The sequence below is a fragment of the Schistocerca americana genome, chromosome 5 (genome assembly GCF_021461395.2).
Source record: "Schistocerca americana isolate TAMUIC-IGC-003095 chromosome 5, iqSchAmer2.1, whole genome shotgun sequence".
Taxonomy (NCBI): Eukaryota; Metazoa; Arthropoda; class Insecta; order Orthoptera; family Acrididae; genus Schistocerca; species Schistocerca americana.
This window is the reverse complement of record NC_060123.1, coordinates 218,444,825-218,459,836: the sequence shown is the minus strand read 5'-3', so window position 1 is coordinate 218,459,836 and position 15,012 is coordinate 218,444,825. Positions and strand designations below refer to the sequence as shown.

Sequence of the window (15,012 nt, the reverse complement as noted above, 5' to 3'; positions counted from 1 at the left end):
TGGCTTGTGTGGCACACTTATTTAGCTTGGAGTGCGTGTAAGATGGTTATCCGGCTATATTATTAAGATAAAAGAATTACCAGATCATGAACTAGCGGATACCTTGACTAAGGAATATGGCTAGGAAGAAGAAGATTTGTGGACACCGCGGGAAATGTAAATCTTGATGCCGGACTGGAATCGAACGCTCGTTCCCAAGTATCCGATTACAGCGACTTAACTTCTGAGTCATCTCTATCGCTGGAGTCTTTGTTTGAGATGACTCTGTCTATACAAGAATAAGCTAAAAGTATCTTCGGAAACGATAGAGAAAAGACAATTACTAGAAGAGTAACATAATAATTGTTCATACATACAATACCAGGAACAAAAATGATCTGTACGAGGAATTAAAAGCACTTACTTTAGTTCAAAAATGGGTCCACTACTCAGGAACACTCATCTTTAATAATTTGCCAGAAAACATAAAAAATTTATTTACAAATAAAGATCAGTTTAAAAGGAGCCTGAAAGACTTACTAGTGCCCAACACCTACTACTCCATTGACGAATTTTTTAATAGAAACAAATGATGTATATACTCATACTATTAGTATTGTTATTTCAGCTTAAAAAAAATTGACATGTGCTACATCCACGAGGGTCTCCTCAGCACGGATCTATGGAACGAAAAACTAATTTACTCTAATCTAATCTCTAATCTGTACACATTTTAACTGGATATTTAACACACTGTTAATTTCAAAATTTGCTTAACAAGCCAAAATTTTGGCACTATGTATATTTGTTTCAGTTATTTTGACTTGTTACATTAAAATAACTTGATGTGATGTTTTTTCCAATGCATTGGCATCGGCCTCACGACTGTAATTTGGCTGTGAACCACGAGTCTTTGATTCGGTTTGCACTGTTGAAATTAGAGGGGAACGGTATCTGCAGCTAAGTAACATCATTAAGCGTGTATGATACGGCCGAGTCGTTATTATCTGGTTACAGCGACTGGCCGCCCTACGATAAGCGGACTGAAAGCAAAGTGCCTCGCTGTGAGAGGCGTTGATGGATCGTAATAGCTTATCTCAACTGCACTGCGACACCACGAAGCTGCTGACACAGCACTCTCTCTCTCTCTCTCTCTCTCTCTCTCTCTCTCTCCCTCTCTCTCTCTACTACCAGGAATGACGAGCTGAGGCTGCGTGATGAACATTCTGTACGTCCTTAGGAACGAGTAGCTAAATCGTGTTCTTGGAACTGACAGTGATTGGTAGGGAAGAGTGTTATACCGAGGAACACACCATCTTTCCTGGTCGGCGTTTCATTCTAGTGACTGCTTTTAGAATCACGTAAAAACATGCGAACCAGAAACCGCCACAAAAAGTTTCCTGCCTTTTCTACTACTTTTGCTGTTATGAGACGCGAGGTTGATCTACGCAGCTGTTGTAAATATTTCGAGTTCCACATATTTGAGAGCTGAGTAATGTATTAAAGATATCTGGAGGGTACTGTTAATTCCTCAGTTACAGATTTTTGTAGTGAATAAAATCCTATATATTTTTAAAATTAGTGACATAAGTCGTAGATGGTTAAGCCATTCTTCGTCAATCGTGCATTGGAGCGGAAGGTCTTTGATCATGGAACACGTGCTCATTAGAAATTTTACAAAGAGTTTAAGAATTAATGAAACACGAAAGTACAGATAGTAGGTACAGGAACATTAAAAATAAATAACACATTACAGAGAAAAAAGTTCTCAACTTCTACGAGGAACTTACGTACAGAATCGAAGAAGTGCGCCCCAAGGAAATCTTTAACTTATTTTTTTGTAAATCTCTTGAAATACACTGTCACCTGATCTTATCAGTACGCGTTTTGGAGGATTATACTTTATCATCTTAAGAACGATTTGTTCATCCAGCTGTTCTGAGGAATCTGTTGCGCTGCTGGCAACTGTGGGTAAAAACTACTTTAATACATCGTACAAGTTTATTAGAATATTTAAATCGCATACATTAACGTTAATATGAATATAAACGCCTTTCAGTGTCCACTGCTTACCTATACAATCAAAACATTCTCTTAGTTTTTAGTCTATAATAAAATAGATTTTCGGAGAGTGGTTGTAAAAAAAATCCATGAAATCAGAAGGAGGATTCACTTGTGAGTTCCGAAGTCCTACCTTCAGTGCAGCTATCACAATGACTGTGTGTGGGGAGTTAAAGAGAATAAGTTAAAATGGTCGAGCAGTTCCTCAGAAGTCACACATTTCTGAAAAATGCTCATCACTGTTTGAGGTCACATAAAGAACGACGCCACTGGAGAGTGGGTTACTGAACAAGTGATGTGCAGTGATTAAACACGCTACACCCTGTGGCAATCCGATGGAAGGGCTTGGATTTGGACAAGAACATGCCTGGCCTGGATTAAGTCCCGACTTGAACCCAGTGAAAAACTTCGAGATGATCTGATAGAATTACATTTTCCTGAAACATATGAGTTTGATAACTAAACAAGCAGAGGTAATGAATTAAAATTTGTGCCACGGCTGGCATTTCAACCCAGGTGACCCGCTCACTAGTCATATATGCTAATCAGAACGTCGCAGTAGCACTGTGGCTGCCTCCCCTGCATGGAATACCCTAACCCAGTGTCCTCCATAATACAAACTTCGGTTCAAAACTTCAGCCCATTTAAGAAGGGAAAATGAATTGAAGTTTGTGTTAGGTTGGGCACTGGGCTAGAGCAGCCCATGCAGGTGTTTTAGGTGCTGTGCTACGGTGCTGTAGTGCCTAGCATGTCTGTCTAGTAAGGGGGAGACCTAGTTTCAAGTCCTGATTGTAGCACAATTTTTAATTCATTGCTTCCACTTCTACACTAATCGAAGATTTGGATGAGTTAGAATATCGACTTCGCTTAACACACCTTCTTTAGTCTCAGCTTGATAGGGAGCTGTCTAAGCCCATTTTCATTTTTCTCGTATAACATTGCTTGTTAACGTCGTCTATGTGTTGCACAGAAGGCTTTTATAGGTGTTGTAGTCCCTTAGAAAGAGAATAAGCGTGATGAGAAAATATTTATTTTCTGTAATAGCCAGTATGCTCTTCTGAACAATTCCTTATCCAAGAATAATCTCTTCAAGCATTAATGTGAGGATGTATGTATTCAAGTCAGTCGATGAGTTAAGCCGAGACTTTCCTTTGCTGTCTGGTAATGCAGTACCTACGTCGATAATGTTGTCCAGAGAGGTCAGGCAAGGACCCTCGCGGTAGTGGCCCCGGCTGGTGTTCTCGGCCGCCTCATTGGGTTCAGTCATAGAGCTGATAACCATGGATATTCGGTGGGATATGCTTTGGTGCGATTTTTGTTTCGGTTAGTGAGCACAGATACTTCTCTTTCCTTAGAAAAGCGCTTCACTAATTTCGTTAAATGTTTACTATTTCGAATCGTGGAATTTACTTTCTTTAAATTTATTTTCGCGAGTGATATTTGAATTTGATTTATTCCTTTGCTCATATCAGTACCAATCATGTACTACGAGCTATGCTGTTTATTTAATTAGAATCTTTTTGCGTTTAATTGAAAGAAGCGTTTCCTTAAATTTGCGAGAGTAGTTTCTCGCAACGGAAGCAGATTGATGGTTTCATGTGATGATCCTCGAGTAGAAGAGATAGTTTGCAACTGATGTTGGAAGTTATCACCTTCAGCGATCAACTCGCAGTCGTGGTAAGTATTAACGTGAATGTGATCTTGTGATCTGACGTAGCTATTCTGTTTATGACGTAGAACCTCCATTATAAACAGTTTCAACGATGCTAACTGGCAGTACCTTGGTATTCTTTGCCAATATTTTCGTTTTTGGTTCACGTATGATTTGCAGACAGACTATACGTAAGTAACGTGCTTATAATGGTAGTATCAATGCACTACATGAGATTTTGTGACTAGGATTTATCTTTCCATTTAAAGTTACGTGCTTGATGTATGTTTGATTGTTTTGTGTTAATAGGCATATACTTGACAACTACTATGACGCTGAGCAAGGCCAGCTACCAGATGAAAGTATTACATAAAGTTACAGCCATACTGGGAACATATCTTCATTTAACAATTGTCTGATGGCTGTGGATCGAGTCAAGAAAAAAAAAAACAATTGATGTATTTTTCGTCTAAAAAAGATAACAAGAGAGTGAAAGAGGAAGGGGAAGGGTGTATTTATACTGAAGATTTTAGAATGGAAACAAATTTACTTCTGGAAAACATGATAATCAAATGAAATCAACGTACACTTAAGAGTAACAAATATTTTATTAGAAATAATTTTTACAGTATAAATAGATTTTTAAACATAAATAATAGCACAGTCATAACTTTTATATGTGACACATGTATCAGTAGTCGGTGGTGGTGCGCACGTAGTTGTTGCCGGAGGGCATGGAGACGCGCTCGACGCCTCCAGGGAAGAGTTTGGGCAGGTCTTGGTCGGGCACGTGCGGCAGGATCATCACCTTGGTTCCGGGCGTCCAGTTGGCGGGAGTGGCCACCACCTTCAGCCGGTCCGTCAGCTGCAGGGAGTCGATCACGCGCAGCAGCTCACTGCAACACCAGCAGAGACGAGTCTCATCAACCATGCACAGAGTGCAGTGTACATGTATTTGTGTGTGTGTGTGTGTGTGTGTGTGTGTGTGTGTGTGTGTGTGTGTGTGTGAGTGAGTGTGGGTGGATGTGGAGAGTGTGGCAGCGGTACTCACTCGACGTTGCGGCCGCAGGACGCGGGGTACACCATGGAGAGGCGCAGCCGGTTGTCCGGCCCGATGACGTACATGGCCCTCACCGTCATCGCCTTCTCCACGTTGTCCTTGTCGCGCTCGTCGATCATGTCCAGCTTGACGGCCAGCTCGCGAGTCTCGTCGGACACGATGGGGTACGGGAAGTCGCCGGGAATGTCCTTGCAGTACGACTTGATGTCCTGTGGACAACACAGGGGTGATTTGGTGAACTCTGGTGTAATGTGGAGATATTATGGATCTCATCTCGCTCATAATGCTATCAGTTTAAGCCAGTAGTGTGGAACACTCACATTGACCCAGTCGACGTGGTCCTTGAGCTTGTCGCAGGAGAGCGCCAGCAGCTTGACTCCTCGCTTCTGGAACTCCGGGTTGTGGACGGCGATGCGTCCCAGCTCTGTGGTACACACTGGCGTGAAGTCCGCCGGGTGTGAGAACAGAACACACCACCTGTGCAACAAAGATATAAATTTGCAGGTTAATACTGTGTGACATATATTTCGAAGACATTTTTAAAGTTTTTCTGTGGCATTGTGTCTTCATTACAATTTTACAGGATAAAAATCGTTTCCGGTACACAGAAAGGCAAATAAGAAGAAAGACTAACGGTGTTACAAGGAAATGAAAGGCCAGATTTTCATGTATTTACGGGTGATTATTAAAAAAACATTTAATAGAAATAGCCTGACATTAATCGCTGAATTTAATAGAAAAATCATGTGGAAGAACTGTGTGAAGTAAAGTGTATATGCAAAGCTGCTATAATACAAACAAAGCACAAATGTGAGCTACAAATAATTTCCGAAAGAAGTGATGTTTTGATGTTTTAGACCTGCTAAGAATCCAAGACAGCAAAATATTAAGAAACTGTGATCACATATATATGATCGCAAACGAAAAACTAATGGAATGAATAAAGAAACGAAAGTTAACACTTCTTGGACATTTATACAGAATGGATGAAAATTTTATAACAATTTTACTAGCACCTCTGGGAGAATGAACAACTATCACCTGGATCAAAGGAATTATAAAAGACCTTGAAATCAATACAAAACAGTAAACCACTACAGCACTATTGACTTTGACACTAAGTTTTCGATTGTATTCCTGTAACTACTATATCATTAATGCTCTGAGCAAACAATAAAATAAAAACACTTCCTAATTTTTCTCTCTTTGTCCGTCACAGTTGCTACCAAGGATGTGTTTCATGCAATAAATATAAACATTGCTCCTTTTACTACAGTGAAGTAAATATGAGTATGAATAGATTTGCTGTGTTAGCTCCCAGAGACTAGATATCTATCGATGCTAGATAACTTTACTTCAGATGCTTAAATGCTGAATTTATGACGTGCCGTCGGAATGTGTTCCTGTGTACAGGATTAAACAATGTCAGTGCAATGACAAAAACGAAAGTAATTGTTGTGACACAAGCAGAAGAAATAACGACGAGAGACATAAAAGGCAGAGCTCGCTGAAAATATGCACTCTCTGCAAAGTTATCACATGAAAAAAGTCTCTACCCTTTCCACTCCTGTGTTTCTTTCTCGCTATGGTGAAGTGTTTGTGATCCCTATGATCATCACTTGCCGGCAAGTGGTGATCGGTGGGATCACTGTGTCAAAAATCTTCTCCCTTGTACTTTACTTGCTGCTGTAGCTTTTCCTTCAAAATATGTAGATATGAATGATTTAATTCTCGATAAGATAGGCAACACAATTTGAATGATAAACATTTATTGCATGGCTCATTTACACAAAATTAACGCGCTTCTGAGATTGCGTCTGACCGATACGAATGCCAAAAATTTTATGCCTTCTTCCAGACTGTACTTCCTCCTTCATAGAAAAGGGCATAGTGCATGTACTACTACAATGTGATAAATATAGCCATCCAAGAACAATTTCAGTGTAAAATATTTTAAAACTTGAGGATTATTTTTCAGTTAGTCTAGCACTTAGCACCATGAACAGATCCATTTTATCCGTCTTTAAGCAATGAGGAGATATACACAGAGTGAATCACTAACTCTTTCACCGCAAATATTTCGGGCATGGAGGGCACTATCGATAGGGAGTTCCCACAGAATAGAATAGTGGGCAAGGACGCGTATTTGTAGCCAATGAACGAATTTTGAGACGTTGGCGAAAGTGCAGTTTTTTTTACAACAGCTACAGATTTTAAATGGGACAATGCCTATTGATGGTAAAATCGTAAAAGTAACGCAAATGAGAATGTCAGTGGTATTTGTTGCAGGAAGCAAGTGCAAGTAATTTACGAATCATCGTATATTGAACATTGCAAGCTTCGACAGCTCTTTGTTTCATCCTGTTGCTTAGATGCTAGGCGACTATGTAACATTTATTTACATTTTGTTGTGTGAACACTACGACTGCATTGCGACGGTACTGTCACTTGTTGTGTGATAGTGGACGCAGCAGGACGTCTTGGAAAAATATTACTTCCTAATGTCAAAAAAGCGGACATGTTAATGGTTTACGATAAACGTAAGATGTTTGCCGTTCGTTTGTGTACGCCGGAAGATATGTCAAAGGGCGTCACCCTCTTCAAACAATTACGGATGATACGAAAGGGCGTATTACTGCTGCATGCACTGCAGTTTCCACTGAAATACAAGAACGTGTGCAGCAATCGTTACGTGGCTTGTATTGACGCAGGTGGTAGTCATGTTGAGCACAGGCTTTGAGAGTACGTTGGTTCTTTACATGTCAGACCCCACATCGATACTGCATTGACCTTTGTTTGTCTTTCGCTTGTCCTAGGCAATGTCCCATTTAACAACACAACATCTTCGGAGACTTCGTAACAACTGTATAGGGCTGCACATAGGCACCAATGCGAAATTCTCATTTTTTTTCTACGACATGAAACAAACAACTGTCGGCGTTTACAATATTCAAACTACTGTATCTCGTAAACTACTTGCACTAGACTCCTGCAACAAACACCACTGACGTTCTAATTTACTTTACTTTGATTTTGATACTAGCAATAGGCATTGTTCCATTGAAATACTTGTACATTTTTTAAATAAATACACATTTGAAGCTCATAACAAGCTGTATAGGCTTCATAGGTGGGCCCTTGCCTATCATTCCAATCTGTGAAATCCACATATCAATGGCGCCTTCCACTATCGAAATATTTGCGGTGCTAGTCTTAGGAGATTTACCCTGTACATCAAAACATAAGAAAAGAGAAACGAAAAATTTTTCATTTTCCAAGATAATTAATCTAGAAAGTACGTTAGTCTGACTCTAGCACCACGATAAAAGCTACAATTTTTCAATATGAGTATATATATGAAGTTTGAGAATTGAGGAGCGTTCCTTGAGTTTCAATATATGTATTGAAACATAAAAAAAGGCTACTCACTTGTCATATATATATATATATGATTGTAGTTTTCATTATGATGTTGGATTCAAACTAATGTACTTTGTTGACTAATTAGCTCGCACAATTTTTCGGAATTTTTGGTTCGTCTTTATACAATCTGGTTAAGTAATACATGCTGTGGTATATTTTCTAAAGAAATAGGTAAGTATCTTGTTTGTATCATTAAGAGACCTAATTGCATCTGTAGAAATAGTCTCTGCCCGAAACGCATAAAAAAGGTCAGGAAACAAGAAAGCAATCCAAACACTTCATTCGTTTCGTGCATCGTGTTGTGACAAGTGAAATTAATTTGGCAGCAGCCACATATTTTGCTCAACTGCGTAAAAGAGAAACAAAAAATGTACATAAAAAATTACAGTTGTTTTACAAGCAGCGAATAAAACGGATTGCGTTATGTCGCGGCTGGGGGAGTTATGATATTACAAACCGTAATTGCCTAAGGAAGACAGATTCCTCTCAGTAGGCTAGCTTTTCTCGATAATAAGACGACGAGACTAGCAAAACTTTGTTTGCGAAATACATACAGCGGAATTAATTTGAAAGAAGTGAGACCTAATGTACTGATAATGCGTAGAATAGAAATGGGAGAGAAACCATTAAATACTCCGTACAAAACAGCAGGAGAGCTTGTCGTGCAAGTATAGGGCTATTATTATATGGATACAGGAATGTTGAGAGATGAAAATCGTGATATTCCGTAGAATGACGAAAAACACAGAAATGTGAGTGTTGCAGCTGGGATACTCACGAGTCGCCTTTCCACTTGTAGAAGTCCAGTGGCCCCTGCGTGGAGGGCGCCTTGAAGTTGGGTACGATGCTCTCGAGCTTCATGCTGCTGCCTCTGTGTCTCTGTACTGGTAGCCGGTGGTGTGCGGACTGACTTGGGAAGGCTGCGGCCGCTGCTTATATCTGCCGCGCTCCGTGCTGCGTCACCCGCACTGCTATCTCACAGTCACTGCGAAGCGGGAGCCCGCACTGTAGACCAGCGCGTAAGCACGCCGTCACTGGCGCTGCGGTACGCGAGGCATCGTGGCAAGCAGATGGTAGACACGAGGCGGGGGGACGGTAACTGTGTCCGGAGGACCGCTGCTTTCTCAAGGTCATTTCCGTATTCAGGAAATGAGCTTCGGTTGAAGACCTACGCCTACACGCTACATTTACATTCCGTAAGCCACGGGTAAGCCACCTTGTAGGTTCTGAAGATTCTCTGTGTATCACTGCCCCATTTGCGCTTTCCTTTCCAAGTCGCTAATGGTCTGCACGAAGAACAATTGTTGGTAAGCCTTCGTGTGACCTCGAAATTCTCTTAATTTTACAGTCCTTGCGTGAGATGTAAGTAGTGCGTTGGTGCACTTATAGGAACATACACTCTAGAACTTTTAACATTAAAGAGCCCAGTGATGGAGAACGCCTCTCTTCCGCCATTGGAGTTGGCTTTGTATCTCCCTGATGCTGTCGCGCTTACTAATTTAACCCATCAAGAAACGCGTTGCTCTTCTATCAAACCTATATGGTACTGATCCTAAACTGACGAGCCATGTCACTGGTCGAACAAGTGTTTTGTAGGCAACCGCCTTCGTGGGTGGACAACACTTTCCGGGATTTTTCCAATAAATCCGTCTGGCATCAGTGATTACTTTTATGTGATTGTTCCACTCTAAATCGTTGCAGACTGTCTTATCAATCCACCTTTCGGCCATCTAAATTTCAAATTATTTTATTGAGCAACCAGTTTCAGCGATGTATTACGCCATCTTCAGGGCACCTGACCATCATGTTCAAATGTGTGTCAAATCTTATGGGACTTAACTGCTAAGTCCATCAGTCCCTAAGCTTACACACTACTTAACGTAAATTATCCTAAGGACAAACACTCACACCCATGCCCGAGGGAGGACTCAAACCTCCACCGGGACCAGCCGCACAGTCCACGACTGCAGCGCCTAAGACCGCTCGTCTAATCCCGCGCGGCTGACCGACATGCAGGAAGATTCCCACCGCTGGTGCAGTTAGAGTTGAGGCCAGCATTCAATAACTGGTGTCCGTAGATTATTGACACAATGATCCCTGTGATCATCACTTGCCGGCAAGTGATGATCGGGGGGATCACTGTGTCAAAAATCTTCTCCCTTGTACTTTACTTGAAATGTGGTCGTTTCGTAGATATTGTATGTACTGTGGAATCAAAAGTGATTTTTCAATAAAAATCGGAACATAGTGTTTATACAACACCGCTTCATCAAATTGTATTAGTACTAGTCGACTCAGAATTTAATGTTCGATATTATATGTAGCAATATACCTTTGAATTAAGAGCTTAGGAGAACTGGAAAAAGTGCGAAAATTTCGAAATATTTTCATGATGACGGCCGTAGTTCTACTTGGAAATCGGGGTGAACTCAAATTAATCGTGTAGGAGGAATGCTTTAACGATTAAATTGGTTTCCAAAACTGCTACAATTTTTCGAAGGCTGACCTAAATGGAACTGATTTTATTTTGCCTTACCTCCGACGTGTTTTGAATTGTCAGGTGCAGTATCTATCAGCGTTGTGTGCGTGACTCTCATGAGTGCTTCTTCAGTGTAGAGTCGTGTTGTCCTGTTATGAATAGAAGGGAGATGCTGTCATATACCCCACTCCTCTCCAATAGTACGAAGGCGCACGTTGAACGTAACGTCCCAATCCGAGGCGCAGAATGCCGTTAACAGTCTCCCATACCCACATACCATTAGACGGAGCTTTCTAGTGGAAGCGAAACTTAATAACACTCTTTTTCGCCCTAGCAGCCAACTTCCATCAAATTTAACTACCATCTCTGGCGATGTACCGTATGTCAAAAGATGAACTAATTCGGAATCACGTGACTATTTTCGTCTGTAATATTTGCAGCTGCCCCAGTGTTTCCTTCTGTCATCTTTCCAGTTTTCAATTTTGCACCCTCGGTGATCATTCCGAAAAACCTATTTCAGTTTTTCGTCACACAATCATATATTTCACCATACTATTAATAATTGTTTCTGGGCTCCTGGATGTTACAAGAACATATCGGGCTTATCAATGTCCCGTAATGTACAGTACCTAAAATACTTTTGTCGGCCAGAGAAAACTTTAACTTTTGCGGTTCCATCACTCGCCGAAATGGCCTTATTGGCGTTGTCTTCTTCTGTCTCGTGTAGAACTTTAAACGAAGTATTTCTCTACTTTACTCTAGACTTTCCAATGTTAATCCACATTCGATGCTGAAAAATAAATCTATCATCCGCATTGAAGTCTTTCCACCAATGTTGATGTGAGTCCTTGTCGGTGTGGTTTCAGATTCTTGAAATCAAAGGAAGTTTACGATAAACCGAAATGAATTGACACTTACATAACTTGATAAGGTGATTTATTGAATATCCATAGCACTCCCGTTGCTGCTTCTGTCAGAAATATGTCTCTGAGGTCGAAACGTACCTGAAGTGACATATAAATATTGAGTTCGCATAATTCTCTTCTATAGTAGTAGAAGGAAGGGAACTGAGTGTACGGAAGGGCATGGAGAGGGCCAGGTGTTTGCTCATGGCTTAACATGTGGATGTGTGGATGAAGTTATTAAAATAGGTTTGTATCTCGCTTACGGGTGCATCAGTTCTACTTCCGTCAGCACCTCATCTCCTACTTTACAGACTTCTCAGTTCTCCTGCATACCTTACAAGACTAGCACTTCTCGAAGGGAGGTCATTACAGGGATATGGCTCAGCCGAAGCCTATGAGCAATAATTGAAATTGACCTACATATTTACTAAACAAGTGAGATAAAACGATCTATGCTTCGACAGTAGCAGAAAGAATATTTTTTTCTTTTTAAATAAATAAGAACTAGAGTTACAGTCTGCGTCTCCTCAATTTCGAGAGAGGTAAAGGCGGAGCAGGACAAGGAAGGGGTAGGAACTCGATTGTAACTAGCCCATCCCCCCCCCCCCCCCCCAGTCCATTCCTGGCCGTGTTTATTCACTCGGAATACGAAACGATCAACAAAATATTTACTTTTGACGCTATAAACGTTCGAAGCACTCATGATTTTTAACAAAACGACCTGAATCGAACCTGAGCAGCTTTTAAGATCCAATCAGAATGCAAAAATTTGTACAGAGACACTCTAAGCGCAAGGTACTGCATTCAGCGCTACGTGGATGACGCGGCTGCAACAGAAGAACAGCAGGCAAGGGCGTCCTGGGATTCGGCGAGTCACCGCCGGCGCTAGAGAGAGACGGAGATACACAACAAACGCCGCGTCACCAGCCTTGGCCGGTGCACTCGGGCCCGCACAGCACGCGGCGTTACGTAAGCCTCGGCCCTCCCGTCGCCGGCGTGGACTTGGCTTCTATATCTGCTGGCTCACCCTCCTTCTCTCGTTGCTATCTGTCCAATCGTACACACTTCAACAATAATTCTACAAGCAACTGAAGCGGTAATCTGAGTAGTTTAGAGCCAGCCATGTACCTCGGTGATATTGAATTTGTATACTGGTACATGCCTATCTCGGGTAGCTCAGTTTGAATTCCGGAGAAATGTAGGACCACGCGAGACAATACTGACCCTACGACTTTTCACAAAAGTAAGGTTATAGAAAGACAAACCTACGTTCATAGCACTGTACATTTAGAGAAAGTTTTGATAACGTTGACTGGAATACTCTCAAAATCTAAAGGTGGCAGGGGTAAAATACAGGAAGCGGAGGCTATTTACAGTTTGTACAGAAACCAGATGGTAGTTGATAGAGTCGAGGGGCATTAAAGGGAAGGGAGTGAGACAGGGTTGTAGCCTGTGCTTTGAGGTTTGCCGATGACATTGTAATTCTGTCAGAGACAGCAAAGGACTTGAAAGAGCAGTTGAACGGGATGTATAGTGACTTAAAATGGAATGCTGAAATTAATATCTATAGAATTTAAAAAAGGATAAAGGAATACAGTCGAATTAAATCAGGCTGTGCTGAAGGAATTAGATTACGAAATTAAAACACTAAAAGTCTTAGACGAATTTTGTTATGTGTACAGCTAAATAAGGGATGACGGGTGAAGCGGAGAGGATATAAAATGCAGACTGACAATGGCAAGAAAAGCGTTTCCGAGAATGAGTACTCTGTTTAAGATCGAGTAAAAATGTACTACAGGAAGACTTTTCTGAAGTTATTTGCGTGGAACTAGGCTTGTTTGAAAGTGAAACGTATACGATAAGCAACTGGGACAAGAAGAGAATAGAAGCTTTTGAAATGTGGTGCTGCAGAATAATGCTGAAGATCAGATGAGTAGATCGCGTAACTAATAAGGAGGTATTGAATCCCACTGGGGAGAAAAGAAATTATTGTTGACTAAAAGAAGGGATCGGTTGATAGGACACATCCTCAGATATCAAAAAATTGTCAATTTGGTATTGGAGGAAAGTGTGAGGAGTACAAATTATAGAGGGAAATCTAGGCATGAACGTAGTAAGCAGATTTAAAATAACGCACGTTCCAGTATTTATGCAGAGATGAAGAGACTTGCACAGGATAAATTAGCGTGGAGAGCTGAATCAAATTGCTCTTTGGGCCGAAGACCATAATAGCAATGGTACGAGGATTTGCTAGCGAACGGGAACAGGAAAAATGTAATCGAAAACTGTTGTAAACAACAATCCTTGTAGGCAATATTAATAAGAAATTAGCGTTTGGTGCAGACGTATACATGTGTAGCACCATAATAAGAGAACTAGATCCAACTGTTTTGTTGTATACTGTACGTGCAGCTCCATCTTGCGGTTTCTTTGCGGATATGTGCTTAGAGAATGTGTGTAGTTTAGAAAGTCGGAAGTGGAAATTTTGCTGCGGAAGAGTGACACGTAGGGGCGAGCTCCAGAATATTTATTGGAGACAGAAAATTGCTTGAAATTTTCATGGAACTTTAGACCACTGACAATCACTGTTCTACAGTTCCGTTCATCTAGAATTCCTTTGCCCTGTACGAGTGTTAGTCTTCATGTTACTCTATTGTCTGGAACTTAGTAGAGGAATTCAGAAATTTAAACGCTTTCACAAAACTTTTTGTAGGGTTCAGAACCACCGCATGTTGGCTCCGCGCCTGGCGGTGCAGAAACCCGCATCTACCGACGGCGGGACTTCGTCACAGGGAGGTGTGCCTAGATCTCCGATTCCCCATTGGCCACCGCAAGCCTCAGGGACACACGGGCCGTCTTCGTGCCGACTCACTGTGAGCGGCGTTGGATACAGTCATTGAGTCTGGCGCCGCCGAGCTGGAAACATGACGTGGGGAAGACAGCGGGCACTTCTTGAAAATCAGTGAATCTCTAGCGTTAACAACCTGCTTGTTTCTGTCACTTGGTGCACAACACAAGGATACAACTACATCTACACATTTACGCTGAAAACCACTGTGAAGTGCATGGCAGAGGGCACTTACCATTATACCATATGTTAAGTGTTTCTCGCCTTTCGAATCACGAGAGCGGCAATAATCGCTATTTAAATAACTCTGTGTAATCTGTAACTAGTTTAATCTTGACTTGTGGGCTGAAAAATGTTTTTAGATTCTTCACTTAATGCTGGTTCGTGAAATTTTGTAAGAAGCCTTTCGCGTAATTATTTGCTGCGATCTTCAGTAGTCTACCAATTCAGGTTTTCCAACTTTCCGTGCTGCTCTTCTGTGAGTGAAACAAAGTTGTGATCATCCGTACTTCAGTTCTTTGTATACCCTATTAAATAGTTGTCTTCTTTTTCCGTTTAATTTGTGTCTTGGTGCGCCTCCTTGGGTTAGTCTTACACATACATGTA

General features: G+C 41.2%; 2 protein-coding genes across 2 annotated transcripts in view; one reads left to right on the top strand and one right to left on the bottom strand.

Moving 5' to 3' along the window:
* The window catches only part of LOC124615432 (peroxiredoxin-6-like), a 234,719-nt gene that overhangs the window by 192,744 nt on the left and 26,963 nt on the right, over positions 1-15,012 (top strand). The gene's annotated exons all lie outside the window — the stretch shown is intronic.
* LOC124615431 (peroxiredoxin-6-like) lies at positions 4,281-9,107 on the bottom strand. Its single transcript, XM_047143315.1, has 4 exons — positions 8,953-9,107; positions 5,072-5,228; positions 4,743-4,960; positions 4,281-4,587 (listed from the first exon to the last, which is right to left on the bottom strand). The coding sequence occupies exons 1-4, from the start codon at positions 9,033-9,035 to the stop codon at positions 4,383-4,385; spliced, it is 663 nt and encodes a 220-aa protein (XP_046999271.1). The 5' UTR covers positions 9,036-9,107; the 3' UTR covers positions 4,281-4,382.